The 15,257-nt window shown below is 45.2% G+C and overlaps 1 protein-coding gene across 1 annotated transcript in view; it reads right to left on the reverse strand.

Moving 5' to 3' along the window:
- Positions 1–15,022, reverse strand: part of LOC144685318 (ciliary microtubule inner protein 2B-like) — a 42,269-nt gene extending 27,247 nt beyond the window's left edge. The window contains exons 1-4 of the mRNA XM_078549728.1: positions 15,013–15,022; positions 9,662–9,734; positions 8,838–8,939; positions 3,093–3,313 (exon numbers count right to left, since the gene is read on the reverse strand). Coding sequence (XP_078405854.1) covers positions 3,093–3,313; positions 8,838–8,939; positions 9,662–9,734; positions 15,013–15,022 — 406 coding nt within the window. The remainder of the gene's footprint in view (positions 1–3,092; positions 3,314–8,837; positions 8,940–9,661; positions 9,735–15,012) is intronic.
- Between the last annotated feature and the right edge of the window lie 235 nt (positions 15,023–15,257).

Here is a 15,257-nt window from a genome sequence, read left to right on the forward strand (position 1 = left end):
ATGCTAAAACCATCAACCACGGCATCCTCATCTTCAGACTCCAACACACTTCTAGCCAGCCTCCCACATTCCACCCTATGTAAAATTCAGGTCATCCAGAATTCTGCTGCCCCATATGTCCTAACTTGCGCAAAGTCCTGTTCACCCATCATCCCTTTGCTTCCTGACCTATATTGGCTCCCAGTTTGGCAGCACCTCCATTTTAAAATTTTCATCCTCTTTTTCAGATCCCTCCATGGCCTTGTCTCTCTCTATCTTTGTAATCTCCAGCAGCCCCACAACCTTGTGAAATCTTTGTCCTCCTCTAATGCTCACTGCCTGCCCATCACTGATTTTATTTGCTGCACCATGGTGGCCTTGCCTTCAGCTGCCTCCAAAACTGTGGTATTCCCTCCCTAAGCCTCTCTGGCTCTCTACCTCTCTTTCCTCCTTTAAGGCACTCCTTACCATACATCTGTGACCAGGCTTTTGGTCATCTGACCTAGTATCTCTTAATGTGGCTCAGTTTCAAAATGTGTTTGATAAGTCACTCCTGCAAATTGCCTTGGGACATTTTACTTTCTATTATGTTAAAGGCGCTTGAAACATGCAAGTTGTTGTTGGTATCATTCTGATGTGCTTGCACCATCTCCAAGTCTAATATATCCTTCCAGACGTGTGGAACCCAGGACTGCACGAGCACAGTTATTCCAGGTGGAGTCTGACCAAGGTTGTATACAGCTGAAACATAACTTCCACCGTTTTGTATTCCAGCCCCCTTGAAGTAAAGGCTAACATTGCTTTAGACTTTTTGACTGCTTTATGAAGTATGTGGAGGTGAGTGTTTAAAGGGTTTCTGTAATTTGGCTATACTGGTTTGTGTAATTTGGCTATACTGGTTTGTGTAATCTGGCTGTACAGGGTAGGGTGTGCAGAGTAATGTATACATCAGTCTTGTCCAACCTTCTCGTGTGGGGGGCCACATTTCCATTGTTTTCTGACTCAAGGGGCCGATGAGCAAATTTCAGAAAGGTAAGGTTTGACACAACATTAAATATGAGTTTTTTTAAAAATGGAGGTATCAAGAATTGAAGCAACGTGATGAGTACATTCACCAGCTTTGGTGTTCGCTGCTCCTCCAGTCACAGACTGTTTATCCCCTACATTTGGTACTGATCAGCTCATTTCAGAATCTTCTATTCTGTCTCGCAGCCCATAGCCTGGTGTACAGGGTTTGTGTAATGTGGCTGTACAGGGTAGTGTGTACAGGGTTTGTGTAATGTGGCTGTACAGGGTAGTGTGTACAGGGTTTGTGTAATGTGGCTGTACAGGGTAGTGTGTACAGGGTTTGTGTAATGTGGCTGTACAGGGTAGTGTGTACAGGGTTTGTGTAATGTGGCTGCACAGGATAGTGTGTACAGGGTTTGTGTAATGTGGCTGTACAGGGTAGTGTGTACAGGGTTTGTGTAATGTGGCTGTACAGGGTAGTGTGTACAGGGTTTGTGTAATGTGGCTGCACAGGATAGTGTGTACAGGGTTTGTGTAATGTGGCTGTACAGGGTAGTGTGTACAGGGTTTGTGTAATGTGGCTGTACAGGGTAGTGTGTACAGGGTTTGTGTAATGTGGCTGTACAGGGTAGTGTGTACAGGGTTTGTGTAATGTGGCTGTACAGGGTACTGTGTACAGGATTTGTGTAATGTGGGTGTAGAATCTTGAATGGAATTTTGGGCTCCAATTTTTTTGGGGGAGCTGAGAAGAGTTGTGGTTATAACAGCCAGGAAACTCAAAAACGACAGGACCTCATTTAAACTTTTGACTGTCCCTTGCTGGCCGCCGACCAGATAAATAGGCTGATTGACTGTCAAGCGGGAAGACCTGAGATACCAGGCCTCACCTGAGGAGCAGAATGAATGGTTGCAGAGGCCAGATAGGAAATCATGGAGAGTCAGAGAGGGTGGTGGGGGGGTGGGGGGTGGTGGGATCCGATAGTGGGGTGCAATCATGAGGGGTTTTCAATCATGTTGGGGGCTTTTCTGATCACTGGAGAAGTGGCAATCGCAGGGCAGGATTTTCTATCATAGATGGTTGGGGTCCAATGCCTGTGGCGTCCTAGTAGCTGGAGGAAGCAGCTTAGTTTGATGGTCAGGGAAAGCATTTGAGGTGAGATGGTGCGTAATAGTAATGTCACTGGACTAATACTCTAGAGGTCCAGGTTAATGCCCTGGGGACACAGGTTCAAACCTCAGCACAGGTTCAAATCCCACCATGGCAGCTGGTGGGATTTAAATTCCATTAATAGAAAAAAAAATCTGTAGCTGAAAGTTAGCCTTAGTGATGGTGCCCATGAAACTACCATCAATTCTCGTAAAAAAAACTAATCTAGTTCACTAATGCCCTTTAGAGAAGGAAATCTGCCATCCTTACCTGGTCTGGCCTACATTTGACTCCAGATTCACAGTAATGTGGATGACTCTGAAAGCGCCTAGCAAGCCACTCAATTCAAGGGCAATTGGGGATGGGCAACAAATGCTGGCCTTGCCAGTGACACCCAGATCTCATGAAAGAAAGAAAATAAATTACTGCACCTCGTGGCCCACTAGCAGTGATGGGAAGGCACAAACCTACTGCTTCCAGACTTCCTAGCAGCCTTTCAGCTGTCTGATTTCCCAAGTCCTGGGAGACCAAGCTCGAGGGCATTTAATCTAATCGCAGCCTCATTAAAGTATTTAAATGCCTGACCTGCCTCAGGACAGTTAGTCGCCTGCCCCCTTAAGCAGTGTCCATTAGAACTGGATTAAGTTGGGTTTCACATTTTAGAATTTTTAACTGCCCCTGCCCCTCTCTCGCCCACCCTCGGGGCTTAAGTTCACCCCTGGAGACCTGTTTTGTTCTGAAGCCCTATCATACCCTGTAAAAGTGACCGCATTGAGGGAAATAATTTTCAGTGGTGATTGCTGTCATTGCTTAATAACTGGATGAAAATGCATAAACTGCCTGGCAATGTCAGGAAGCCAATCTGTCCTGGGTGCAATGTCTTTAGGTCCTGCTGGTGATACTAGTCTGTGGAACATTACGAAATATTGTTACTTTTGTCCTGCTGCTTTTGACTCACCGGTATAACCTGGAACGAGTTTCTGTGGGTGGATCTGATCTGACACACCAGGGGGACAATAATCCTTGTATTCAGGAAGACAGTCATCTGGAGGTTTGGTGGTTGGTGACAGGATTGAATGGTCAGATCTCACAGTCTTAGGATCCTTCAGGATATCATGGGTAGTCCTCCCGTAAGTCTTGCCAAAACGGAATGGGATGGTCTGGGCATACCCTCCATATCTGTACGAGAGATAAAAACAAACGACATTTCAGAGTACTGACAACAGCTCTTTACTCAATTGTCACCCCAATGCAAATATCTAACTGTTCATGGATCCAGAATGACTTGGCATTCTATGGTAGCTGTGTGATGCCCAGGGGACACTAGATGCTAGACAGCCTGCAATTCTCTCTGTAAGTGGTGGCAACCTAATGCCTCCACCTACCAAACTTCACCTCAGCCCCGTGCTCGACCCCCTCCCCCCATGCCCGAACCCCCCACACTTTGCCTTTGTAAGTTTCTGAGCACAGTTTTGCTTTTTGAGAGCCATTATACACTGGTAGCACCCAGAGCAGAGATTGAGAACATGGGGAAGTGCCATAGTTCTTGAACATCAGTCTTTGTCCTAGCTGTTAATCATTCACTATTATAGACTGAGCACGCATTCAAGCACGCATTCAACAACAATTTGTATTTATGGGATGCCTTTAATGTTATAAAACATTCCAAACACTTAAGTGAAAAAATACCTGCTCCTGTCATTTGATGCATTGTTCAGGAAGCACAAGTAACACAGTAAGAAAAGGAAAATAAAGACTTGCACATCTCCAGCACTTGCCCCAACCTCAGGACATCCCAATACTTTTAGAGTGTAATGTAGGAGATGCAGCAGCCAATATGTGCACAAGGTCCCAAAAACAGCAATGTGATAATAATCGGATAATCTGTTTTCTGATGTTCGTTGAGGGTTAGTTATTGACCAGGACATGGGAAGAACTCCCCTACACTTCTTCAAAATAGCAACATCGTCTCTTTTACATCTACCTGAGCAGACAGTGCCTTGTTTTGCCTTGTTTTAATATCTCAGCTGGGAGCAGGCACATCTGATAATGCAGTATTCCCTCAGTACTAGCATTGGAGGGTCATAATTTTCTGCTCACGTCCTGGAGTGCAACTCAAACACCCAACCTTATGACTCGGAGGCAAGATTGCTATCAACTGAGTCACATTTGAGAATAAGCAACCAGGAGTCTGATGCAACCAAATGGAGTTTCTAAGCAGTGCTAAAGTGGCTGCAGTATGGCTAGTGGAAGGTTGCTGACTTTTAGTGGGTGAGACCGAGGCCCGACCATCTTCAGCTGCTTCATCAATGACCTTTCCTCCATCATAAGGTCAGAAATGGGGATGTTGGCTGATGATTAACAATGTTCAGTACCACTTGCAACTCTGCAAATACTGAAGCATCCCATGTCCTTATGTGCAAGACCTGGACAACATTCAGGCTTGTGCTGATAAGTGGCAAGGCCATTATGGTTATTTTTATTCATTTGTGGAATGTAGATTTCACTGGCAAGGTCAGTATTTATTGTCCATCCTAATTGCCCTTGAAAAGATGATGTTGACCTGCCTTCTTGAACGACTACAGTTCTTATGGTGTAGGTACACCTACAGTACTATTAGGGAGGGATTTTAATCCAGCTGTAAGGAAAGAATGCCGATTATTTCCAAGTCCGAATGGTGTGTGATTTGGAAGGGAATTTGCAGGTGGTAGTGCTCCTATCCACCTCTGGTTTTGGGGTTGAGTGGCTGACAGGCAATAGCAAGCGTGGAGTGTAAGCGATAGGAGAACAAATACTGTCATTCTGAGAAAGGGAAGCAGGTTTGTGCTCCATGGAGCTACTGACACTCCCACTGGGCAGTGTCTCAGCAATCTTAGCAATGTGATGTAGGACAGATTGATGAACTGCTGTGACATCCCGCAAGCCCCTTTGAACACTCATATCCATAGCCTAGATGACAGCAAGCTGAGATCTCATGACATAAGTCTGAGTTTCCACTGCAGCATCCAGATACTGGGTGGATTCTGCTTGTGCTGTAAGGGAAGCTGAAACATCGGGCATCAGGTGCTGATTGTGGTTGGATCTTCAAGTGTGTTGGTGGAGCTGGTCACCACTTCATGCTGGAAAGGATGGGCTGCAAGCTCTGAACAAAGCCAAGTGCCCAGATGGTGCCTGACTTCCTCCATGCTCCTTGACAGTGACTGCAGGCCAGCTGATGCACCAAACATTTAAACCTGTATATGCAGCAGTCTTTGTCTGTAGGCCATTTCCTCATCTGAATTGACTGGCAGTAGTCATGATGTCTTCATTTTGTAGCAGTCACTGCATCATCTGCAGGATGTTTACTTGCTTCCTGCATTGGAGCAAAATCCGGTGTTGTGCTCCATGAGCCAATTTTCAGGTCCAATTGAGTTTCATGGCCAGTGCCTCTAATAAGTATAGGTACTGAATGGTACACATAGCCTCACTAGATCTAGACGAGGTTGCGGCACAGCCAAATTCAGTCAGAATGGAGTGGCCCTGGGAGTTTTCCACATTTTTCTCTGGAGCCCATGAAGTCTCATGGCATCAGGTCAAACATGGGCAAGAAAACCTGCTGATCACCACCTACTGCTCTCCCTCAGCTGATGAATCAGTACTCCATGTTGAACTTCACTTGGAAGAAGCATTGAGGGTAGCGAGGGAAAAAAATGTATCTAGATGGGGAATGTCAATGCCCATCATTAAGAGTGACTTGGCAGCACCACTACTGTCCAAGTCCTGAAGGACATACCTGCAAGACTGGGTTTGCGGCAAGTTGTGAGGTAACCAACAAGAGGGAAAAATCTATTTGACCTCGTCCTAGAACCATAGAACCATAGAACACTACAGCACAGAAAACAGGCTATTCGGGCCTTCTAGTATGTGCCGAAATATTATTCCGCTAATCCCATTGACCTGTACCCAGTCCATAACCCTCCAGACCTCTCCCATCCATGTATCTATCCAATTTATTCTTAAAACTTAAGAGTGAGCCCACATTTACCACATCAGATGGCAGCTCGTTCCACACTCTCACCACTCTCTGAGTGAAGAAGATCCCCCTAATGTTCCCCCTAAACCTTTCCCCTTTCATCCTAAAGCCATGTCCTTTCGTGTTTATCTCTCCTAATCTAAGTGGAAAGAGCCTACTTGCATTTACTCTGTCTATACCCCTCATAATTTTGTAAACTTCTATCAAATCTCCCCTCATCAATTTACGTGTCATAGATGCATTTGTCCAGGACAGCATTGATCACCACATTGGCTTTATGGAGTTGAAGTCCCATCATGTCTTATGGCATACCACCGTGCTAAATAGGATAGATTCAGAACAGATTTAGCAGCTCAAAGCTGGGCATCCACAAGGTGCTATGGGCCATCAGCAGCAGAAGAACTATATTCCACCATCATGTGTAACCTCATGGGCCATCATACCGCTCACTCTACTATTACCATCAAGACTTGTCCAATGAGGAGGGCATGCCAGGAGCAGCACCAGGCTGGAAGGTTTGTTGACAGTGCTATCAAGCTGCACTTACTCAGCAATAACATATTCACCAATGTTCAAATTGGGCTCCGCTAGAGCCACTCAGCTCCTGACCTCATGACATCCTTGGTCCAAACATGGACAAAAGAGCTGAACTCCAGAGGTAAGGTGAGAGTGACTGCCTTTGATGTCAAAAAGGCATTTGACCAAGTGTGGTATCAAAGAGCTTGAGCAAAATTGAAGTCAATGAGAATCAGTGGGAAAACTCTCCGCTGGTTGGAGTCATACCTAACACAAAGGAAGACCTTTGGTCTGTCCGCAAGCATGACCCAGACCTCCCTGTTGCTTGCCATTTCAACACACCACCCTGCTTTCATGCCCACATGTCCGTCCTTAGCCTGCTGCAATGTTCCAGTGAAGCTCAACGCAAACTGGAGGAACAGCAACTCATCTTCTGACTACGCATTTTATAGTCTTCCGGACTTAATATTGAGTTCAACAATTTCAGATCATGAGCTCCTCCATCCCCACCCCCTTTACGATCCCCCTTTTTCCAATAATTTATAAATATTTTTACAAATATATTTTTCTTTTCCCACCTATTTTTAAATTTATTTCGGTCTATTGTTTAATGTCCACCTTTTAGCCCATTTCGATCCCTTTCCCCCCACCCCCACTAGGGCTATCTGCCACTAGCTTGTCCTGCTTGCTACCCTTAATGTCCCCATTAGCACATCCTTTGGATAATATTACTGCCATCAACACCCCTTTGTCCTTTTGTCTATGACATCTTTGACAATCTCTTCCTGGCTTCCAGCTATCACTGGCCCCCTATTGAGCTCTACCTGTCCCTCCCACCCCCCTCTACCAGCTTATACTTCATCTCATTTCTAAATTTTTTAGTTCTGATGAAGGGTCATACGGACTCGAAACGTCAACTGTATCCCTCTCCACAGATGCTGTCAGACCTGCTGAATTTTTCCAGGTATTTTTGTTTTTGTTCTAGATTTCCAGCATCTGCAGTATTTTGCTTTTAACAAAGGAAGATGGTTGTGGTTGTTGGAGGCCAATCATCTCAGCACCAGTACATCACTGCAGAAGTTCCTTAGGATAGTGTCCTAGGCCTAACCATCTTCAGCTGCTTCATCAATGACCTTCCTTCCATCATGAAGTCAGAAGTGGGAATGTTTGCTGATGATTGCGCAGTGTTCATTACCATTCATAACTCCTCACATACTGAAGCAGTCCATGCCCACATGCAGTGAGACCTGGAAAACATTCAGGTTTGGGCTGATAAGTGGCAACAACAACCACTTGTATTTTTATAGCACCTTAAAAATAATGAAGTATCCCAAGGTGCTCAGCATTTAATAAGACAAGGAACATTTGTGCCGTACAAGTGCTGGAAAAATGACCAGCTCAACAAAGAGAAACTAAACACCTCCCCTTCATATTCAATGGCTATACCATCACCAAATCCTTCACTATCAACATCCTAGAGGTTGGCATCATCTCATCCACCAACTTAAACATTCACTCCCTCCACTACTGGTGTTCTGTGGTAGCAGTGCGTACTATCTACAAGATGCACTGCAGCAACTTGCCAAGCCTCCTTTAGCAGTACCTTCCAAACTCGTGACCTCTGCCACCTAGAAGGACAAGGGAAGCAGGTGCGTGGGAACACGACCACCTGCAAGTTCCCCTCCAAGTCATACACTGACTTGGAACTCTATTGTTGTTCCTTCACTGCCACTGGATCAAAACCCTGGAACTCACTTCTTACAGCATTGTAGGTGTACCTACACCAGATGGACTACAGTGATTTAAGAATGTGGCTCACCACTGTTTTCTCAAGGGAAATTTGGGATGGGCAAGAAATACTGGCCTAGTCAGTGATGCCCACATCCCATGAATGAATAAAAGAAAACTGGTATGCAAAGTTCATTATTACTGCTAAACAGCCTCCCTGGTCCCAGAAGAGTCAATTTTATTTGTTGAATATCAAATTTCTCAATGATTATAAAAAGTTCCTCATATTTTAATTTTTCAAAGCTTGTTTATGATATTTTGTCATCTATCTTATTCCCATCAGTATGGCCCAACAATTACTTTGTTATCTGTAAAATTTAAAATTATAAAAGGATACTCAGTGCACTTGCTGGTTTGCTGTTTGTGAGAATGTGATTGGTTGCTTACCTTTTTGTAGTTCGCCTTGACAAACCACCAGGAGACTCAGGTACAGGTTTAGATTGTTTAATATTCAAGCGTACGCGGGGAGAGACAGTCCAAGACTGTACTCTAAAAGGTTACAAGTGTTCACTCCTTATATACACCTTTGGTCACATACACATATTCTAATCTTGTCAATTTACAATCACATGCTTCTCTGGTCTCAGTTACTTATTTCCTGTGTATATATACATCAAGCGTTGTTCTCATCCATGCAGAGCGCCATATCTTGTTGATTTTGCAGTCTAGGCCACATTGATTTCAACACCCACTCCCTGGCCTTGCCCTTTGTCCAACTAGCTTGTTTGTCTCATTCCTTATCCTGTCTAAAGCACATCTGCTATCCCAGTTCTGCTTTTTCAGCTTATGTCCTGCCTTTACTAAAAACTTCGAGTTTAACCCTTTCAGTCCCCCCTTTTGACCCTTGGCCTAGCCCAAGGTAGCCAACTCAGTGGTATTGCCCCTTTCCTTATGCTCTGCCACCATTGATGCTGGCCACGTATCGAGCTTGGGGTTATAAAAGCATCGGGTTACATCATCTGTACAGGTTGGTCCTGCAATACGGGCACTTGCCTCTCTTGTTCAGCCCCCACATTACTGAAATCCTGTACTCTTTGCCCTCTCTTGTGTGTCCATCTGGTGCAGTAAACCAAGTATGTTAAGTGTAGAACCAATACCAACTGGGCGATAACCAAAACATAGGAGATGATCCTAATCCATGGGTGTATCTGTACATTTGATCCCCAATTCCAAAGGCCCTCCTACCAAGTGGGATTATCTATTGGTTCCACATTGTCAGTGTTTTAATCTGTTGCTGCAGCGTATAATATGTTCTGTGCACCCGCTGGGTCTCATCACGGATACCTGTAAGGTTCAGGTAACAGTGGATTACATAGGAGAACTAGCTCAAATACGGTGTCAGGTTTTCTTTTATGTCTTCTTCTGCCTGCATCTTAACTGTTTCTCTCTTGTAGATTTCCATCAGTTCTACCTTTCCCACCCTGGCTGGTATCTGTGGGTATAGACACTCCACAGGGCTGGTTATAGGACAGGATCAGTTGTTCCCATATTGGCACTCTCATTGTGATGCGGCAATGCAATATCTCCCTGTACCCGAGTATGCAACGTGAGTTGGTTCCAACATATCCCATGTAGCTTCCATTGTACAATTAGCTGTTTTTTTGGGTTTTTTTGAAAAAAATACTTTATTCATAAAATATCTGGAAGAACATTACAAAACATTTCTAAATCGCCATCACAAAAAGTGCAACTTTTATACATGGATCACGAGGTGCTTCAATACAATCAATGAATAATACAATCATTTCAACTGGTCATTACAGGCAGTCAGACAGTGCAATGGTATTGGAGTTATCAACGTACATCATACTGCACTCTGAGGTGCTTCAATACAAATATAATACAATTAGTGCTCAATGCATACATTCATTGTGAGCCGTACAGCCTGAGGGGTCTATACAATTCCCAGCCCCTCGGTGCACTACGGCAGAAAGGTCTTAGACAGTGACCTTTCCCCATCGCGCCTTTGCATTGGCTGCCCCAAGCTTTAGTGTGTCCCTCAGCACGTAGTCCTGGACCTTGGAATGTGCCAGTCTGCAACACTCGGTAGGGGACAACTCTTTGCACCGGCTGTTGCATTAAACCTGCACCTCACTTCTTCTGTCTCATGTGTCGATGTGGACACACTACCGAAGAGGCCTCTATACTAAGATAAAAGCAAAAAACTGCGGATGCTGGAAATCCAAAACAAAAACAAAAATACCTGGAAAAACTCAGCAGGTCTGGCAGCATCTGCGGAGAAGAACACAGTTAACGTTTCGAGTCCGAATGACCCTTCAACATAACTAAGTAAAAATAGAAGAGAGGTGAAATATAAGCTGGTTTAGAGGGGGAGGGGGGTGGGACAAGTAGAGCTGGATAGAGGGCCAGTGATAGGTGGAGATAACCAAAAGATGTCACAGACAAAAGGTCAAAGAGGTGTTGAAGGTGGTGATATTATCTAAGGAATGTGCTAATTAAGGGTAGAAAGCAGGACAAGCAAGGTACAGATAGCCCTAGTGGGGGTGGGGTGAAGGAATCAAAAAAGGCTAAAAGGTAGAGATAAAACAATGGATGGAAATACATTTAAAAATAATGGAAGTAGGTGGGAAAAGAAAAATCTATTTAAATTATTGGAAAAAAAAAGGGGGGTTAAATCGGAAAGAGGGTGGGGATGGAGGAGAGAGTTCATGATCTAAAATTGTTGAACTCAATATTCAGTCTGGAAGGCTGTAAAGTGCCTAGTCGGAAGATGAGGTGCTGTTCCTCCAGTTTGCTTTGAGCTTCACTGGAACATTGCAGCAGGCCAAGGATGGACATGTGGGCATCAGAGCAGGGTGGAGTGTTGAAATGGCAAGTGACAGGGTGGTCTGGGTAATGCTTGCGGACAGACCGAAGGTGTTCTGCAAAGCGGTCACCCAGTCTGCATTTGGTCTCTCCAATGTAGAGGAAACTGCATTGGGAGCAACGAATGCAGTAGACTAAATTGAGGGAAGTGCAAATGAAATGCTGCTTCACTTGAAAGGAGTGTTTGAGCATTTGGACGGTGAGGAGAGGGGAAGTAAAGGGGCAGGTGTTGCAACTTCTGCGGTTGCAAGGGAAGGTGCCGTGGGAGGGGGTTGAGGTGTAGGGGGTGATGGAGGAGTGGACCAGGGTGTCCTGGAGGGAACAATCCCTGTGGAATGCCGCTGGGGGGGTGAAGGGAAGATGTGTTTGGTGGTGGCATCATGCTGGAGTTGGAAATGGCAGAGGATGATCCTTTGAATGCGGAGGCTGGTGGGGTGATAAGTGAGGACAAGGGGGACCCTATCATGTTTCTGGGAGGGAGAAGAAGGTGTGAGGGTGCATGCGCGGGAGATGGGCCGGACATGGTTGAGGGCCCTGTCAACCACAGTGGGTGGAAAACCTCGGTTAAGGAAGAAGGAGGACATGTCAGGGGAACTGTTTTTGAAAGTGGCATCATCAGAACAGATATGACGGAGGTGAAGGAACTGAGCGAATGGGATGGAGTCCTTACAGGAAGCAGGGCGTGAGGAGATGTAGTCGAGGTAGCCGTGGGAGTCAGTAGGCTTGTAATGGATATTGGTGGACAGTCTATCACCAGAAATTGAGACAGAGAGGTCAAGGAAGGGAAGGGAAGTGTCAGAGATGGACCATGTGAAAATGATGGAGGGGTGGAAATTGGAAGCAAAATTAATAAATTTTTCTAGGTCCAGACGAGAGTATGAAGCACCAAATCTCTCTAAAATGGTGCTTACTATATTACTCTCTATCTCTACTGCATGTGGCAGTATATTATGATACCTTAGATAATAATTCCCCCTAATTACCCCAATATTTTCTACTCTATATAATGCCTTAGTGGGTGTTGATTCTGTTATAACTGGGATTGCCAAAACAATGCCGATTAACATATTATTATTCACAGTACACTTAGTATCGGTTCTATATACACGCGTTAGACCCCTGAGCTGGCAACCGGTCAAATCATGATTCTTATGTCGTGACAGGTTAAACAAGTGTGCATTTGTTATCCAAAGGGCCACCTCACGCTCATGAATTTGTCTCAAGTTTTCCCATGTCTGCTCGAGCATCAATGATCCATAGGTGCTGCAGGTGTCATCATCTGAGAAGTTTCTTTCTACATTAATCAATGTGTCAATGGTCCAAGCATGGCTCTCTGGTACAGTGGCCAAGCTCTGAATTATCCGTGTCAGGTCTTGGTCCACACCCTGCTTCCTGTAAGGACTCCATCCCATTCTCTCAGTTCCATCGTCTCCGTCGCATCTGTTCTGATGATGCCACTTTCAAAAACAGTTCCTCTGACATGTCTTCCTTCTTCCTTAACCGAGGTTTTCCACCCACGGTGGTTGACAGGGCCCTCAACCATGTCCGGCCCAACTCCCACACATCCTCACAACTTCCTCTCCCGCCCAGAACCATGATAGGGTCCCCCTTGTCCTCACTTATCACCCCACCAGCCTCCACATTCAAAGGATCATCCTCCGCCATTTCTGCCAACTCCAGCATGATGCCACCACCAAAGACATCTTCCCTTCACCCCCACTGTGGCATTTCGCAGGGATCGTTCCCTCCGGGACACCCTGGTCCACTCCTCCACCTACACCTCAACCCCTTCCCACGGCACCTTCCCATGCAACCGCAGAAGGCGCAACACCTGCCCCTTTACGTGCCCCCTCCTCACCATCCAAGGACCCAAACAATCCTTTCAAGTGAAGCAGCGCTTCACTTGCACTTCCCTCAACTTAGTCTTCTGCATTCGTTGCTCCCAATGCGGTTTCCTCTACATTGGAGAGACCAAACGCAGACTGGGTGACCGCTTTGCGGAACACCTTCGGTCTGTCTGCAAGCATGACCCAGACCTCCCTGTCGCTTGCCATTTCAACACACCACCCTGCTCTCATGTCCACATGTCCGCCCTTGGCCTGCTGCAATGTTCCAGTGAAGCTCAACGCAAACTGGAGGAACAACACCTCATCTTCCGGCTAGGTGCTTTACAGCCTTCCGGACTGAATATTGAGTTCAACAATTTCAGATTATGAACTCTCTTCTCCATCCCCACCACCTTTCCGATCCCCCTTTTCCCAATAATTTATATATATATTTTTGTTCCCACCTATTTCCATTATTTTTAAATGTATTTCCATGCATTGTTTTATCTCTACCTTTTAGCCGATTTCGATCCCCCCACCCCACCCCCACTAGGCCTACCTGTCCCTTGCTTGTCCTGCTTTCTACCTTAATGTCCCCATTAGCACATTTCTTAGCTAATATCACCACTGTCAACACCTCTTTGCCCTTTTGTCTATGACATATTTTGGCAATCTCCACCTATCACTGGCCCTCTATCCAGCTCTACCTGTCCCACCCGCCCCCCCCACCCTTAAACCAGCTTATATTTCACCCCTTTTCTATTTTTCCTTAGTTCTGATGAAGAGTCATTCGGACTCGAAACATTAGCTGTGTCCCTCTCCGCAGATGCTGTCAGACCTGCTGAGTTTTTCCAGGTATTTTTGTTTTTGTTCTTAGTCCATACTGAGTTGCCTGTTCTGTTTCCCTCGTCCCTTCTCCAGAATTTTCTTAAGTTGAGAACTTAAGGTCCGGACCTTTTCATCCACTGTTGCTAAATCAATCAAATTTACTATTGAGGTCCCTGTGTTAAATGCCGTGGCGACATCGTTAACCAGACTACGTTTCAGTTTACCTTTTCCCTGAACAGGAGTGCGGCCATGGGCCGCCTTCCACTGTTAGACCAAACCGCCTATATTGTCACTTGTTTTACCAGAGCTGCACACAGTGCTCGAGTCTGACCCAAGCATCACTCAGGCAAGTCAATATGGGAGATGTTTAGGACGATGGATACCAGCTCATGGTGTACATTATCATACAGAGTTATGTCCGTTTTGATCAACATTAATCCATTCCCTGGCCCAGGGCTCAATGCTGGACAAGTGGGGTCAGTTAATTGTGGCCATGGTGTTTTGCCTCCACTTGTTAAGTCAGTTAATGCTGTTATTGTAGCATCATTCCTGCAGATTCAAGTACAAGACCTCCCAGTTGTCACTGGTTGGCCGCGATTAGTTCTGTAAAATAAGATCAATTAGTAACATGCTTCAATTGCGAACAGTGCTTCCAGCACCCCTTCCCTTTCATATCCACACAGGCACAAGTATTGCTAATCATTATTTTCTCGTAAAGTCCTTTCCACTTGGGTGCAAAACCTGGCTTCTCAGGCGTTACCTTCACTGTTATCTTATTCCTCACTTCTGGCATGTCCTGGGGGAGCCGGCCCCCTCACTTCTTTCCTGGTCTGCTATCTCTTGCTGCTTTCCCACTTCGGACCTCAATTCCTTAAACTGTCTACACAACTCTACAATGCATCTTCTTATCCTATATTTCAATGGCTCAGTATCTTCACTTCCAGTGATGGTTCTCTCTGGGAGCCACTTAGCTCTGCCTGTCATCATGGTGTTAATCCTGTGGTCTTAATTTTTGTAGCTCGCAGGCACATTAATATAATCAGTAATACATCTATTTGGTCTTTTTCCAGCTTCCCCATTACCTGTATCCATCTTGTGATAAATTTTTGTTAAGTATTATTTCTCCTTACCCTTCAATTGCCTCACCTACAGAATCCTTATACTTTTACCTTTAATATTTTTTACTCCCTCTGACCATGATCATCCTAATATTCCCTTAAAGTCAGTTTCTCTATTGCCTTGATCATTTAAAATGTTTCCTTACTCTTCTATGTCAACAGGGATCTCCGTCTCTAGATCTTTGCTTATCTTCCCCTGTATGGTTCCA

Source organism: Cetorhinus maximus, chromosome 10 (genome assembly GCF_964194155.1).
Source record: "Cetorhinus maximus chromosome 10, sCetMax3.hap1.1, whole genome shotgun sequence".
Taxonomy (NCBI): domain Eukaryota; kingdom Metazoa; phylum Chordata; class Chondrichthyes; order Lamniformes; family Cetorhinidae; genus Cetorhinus; species Cetorhinus maximus.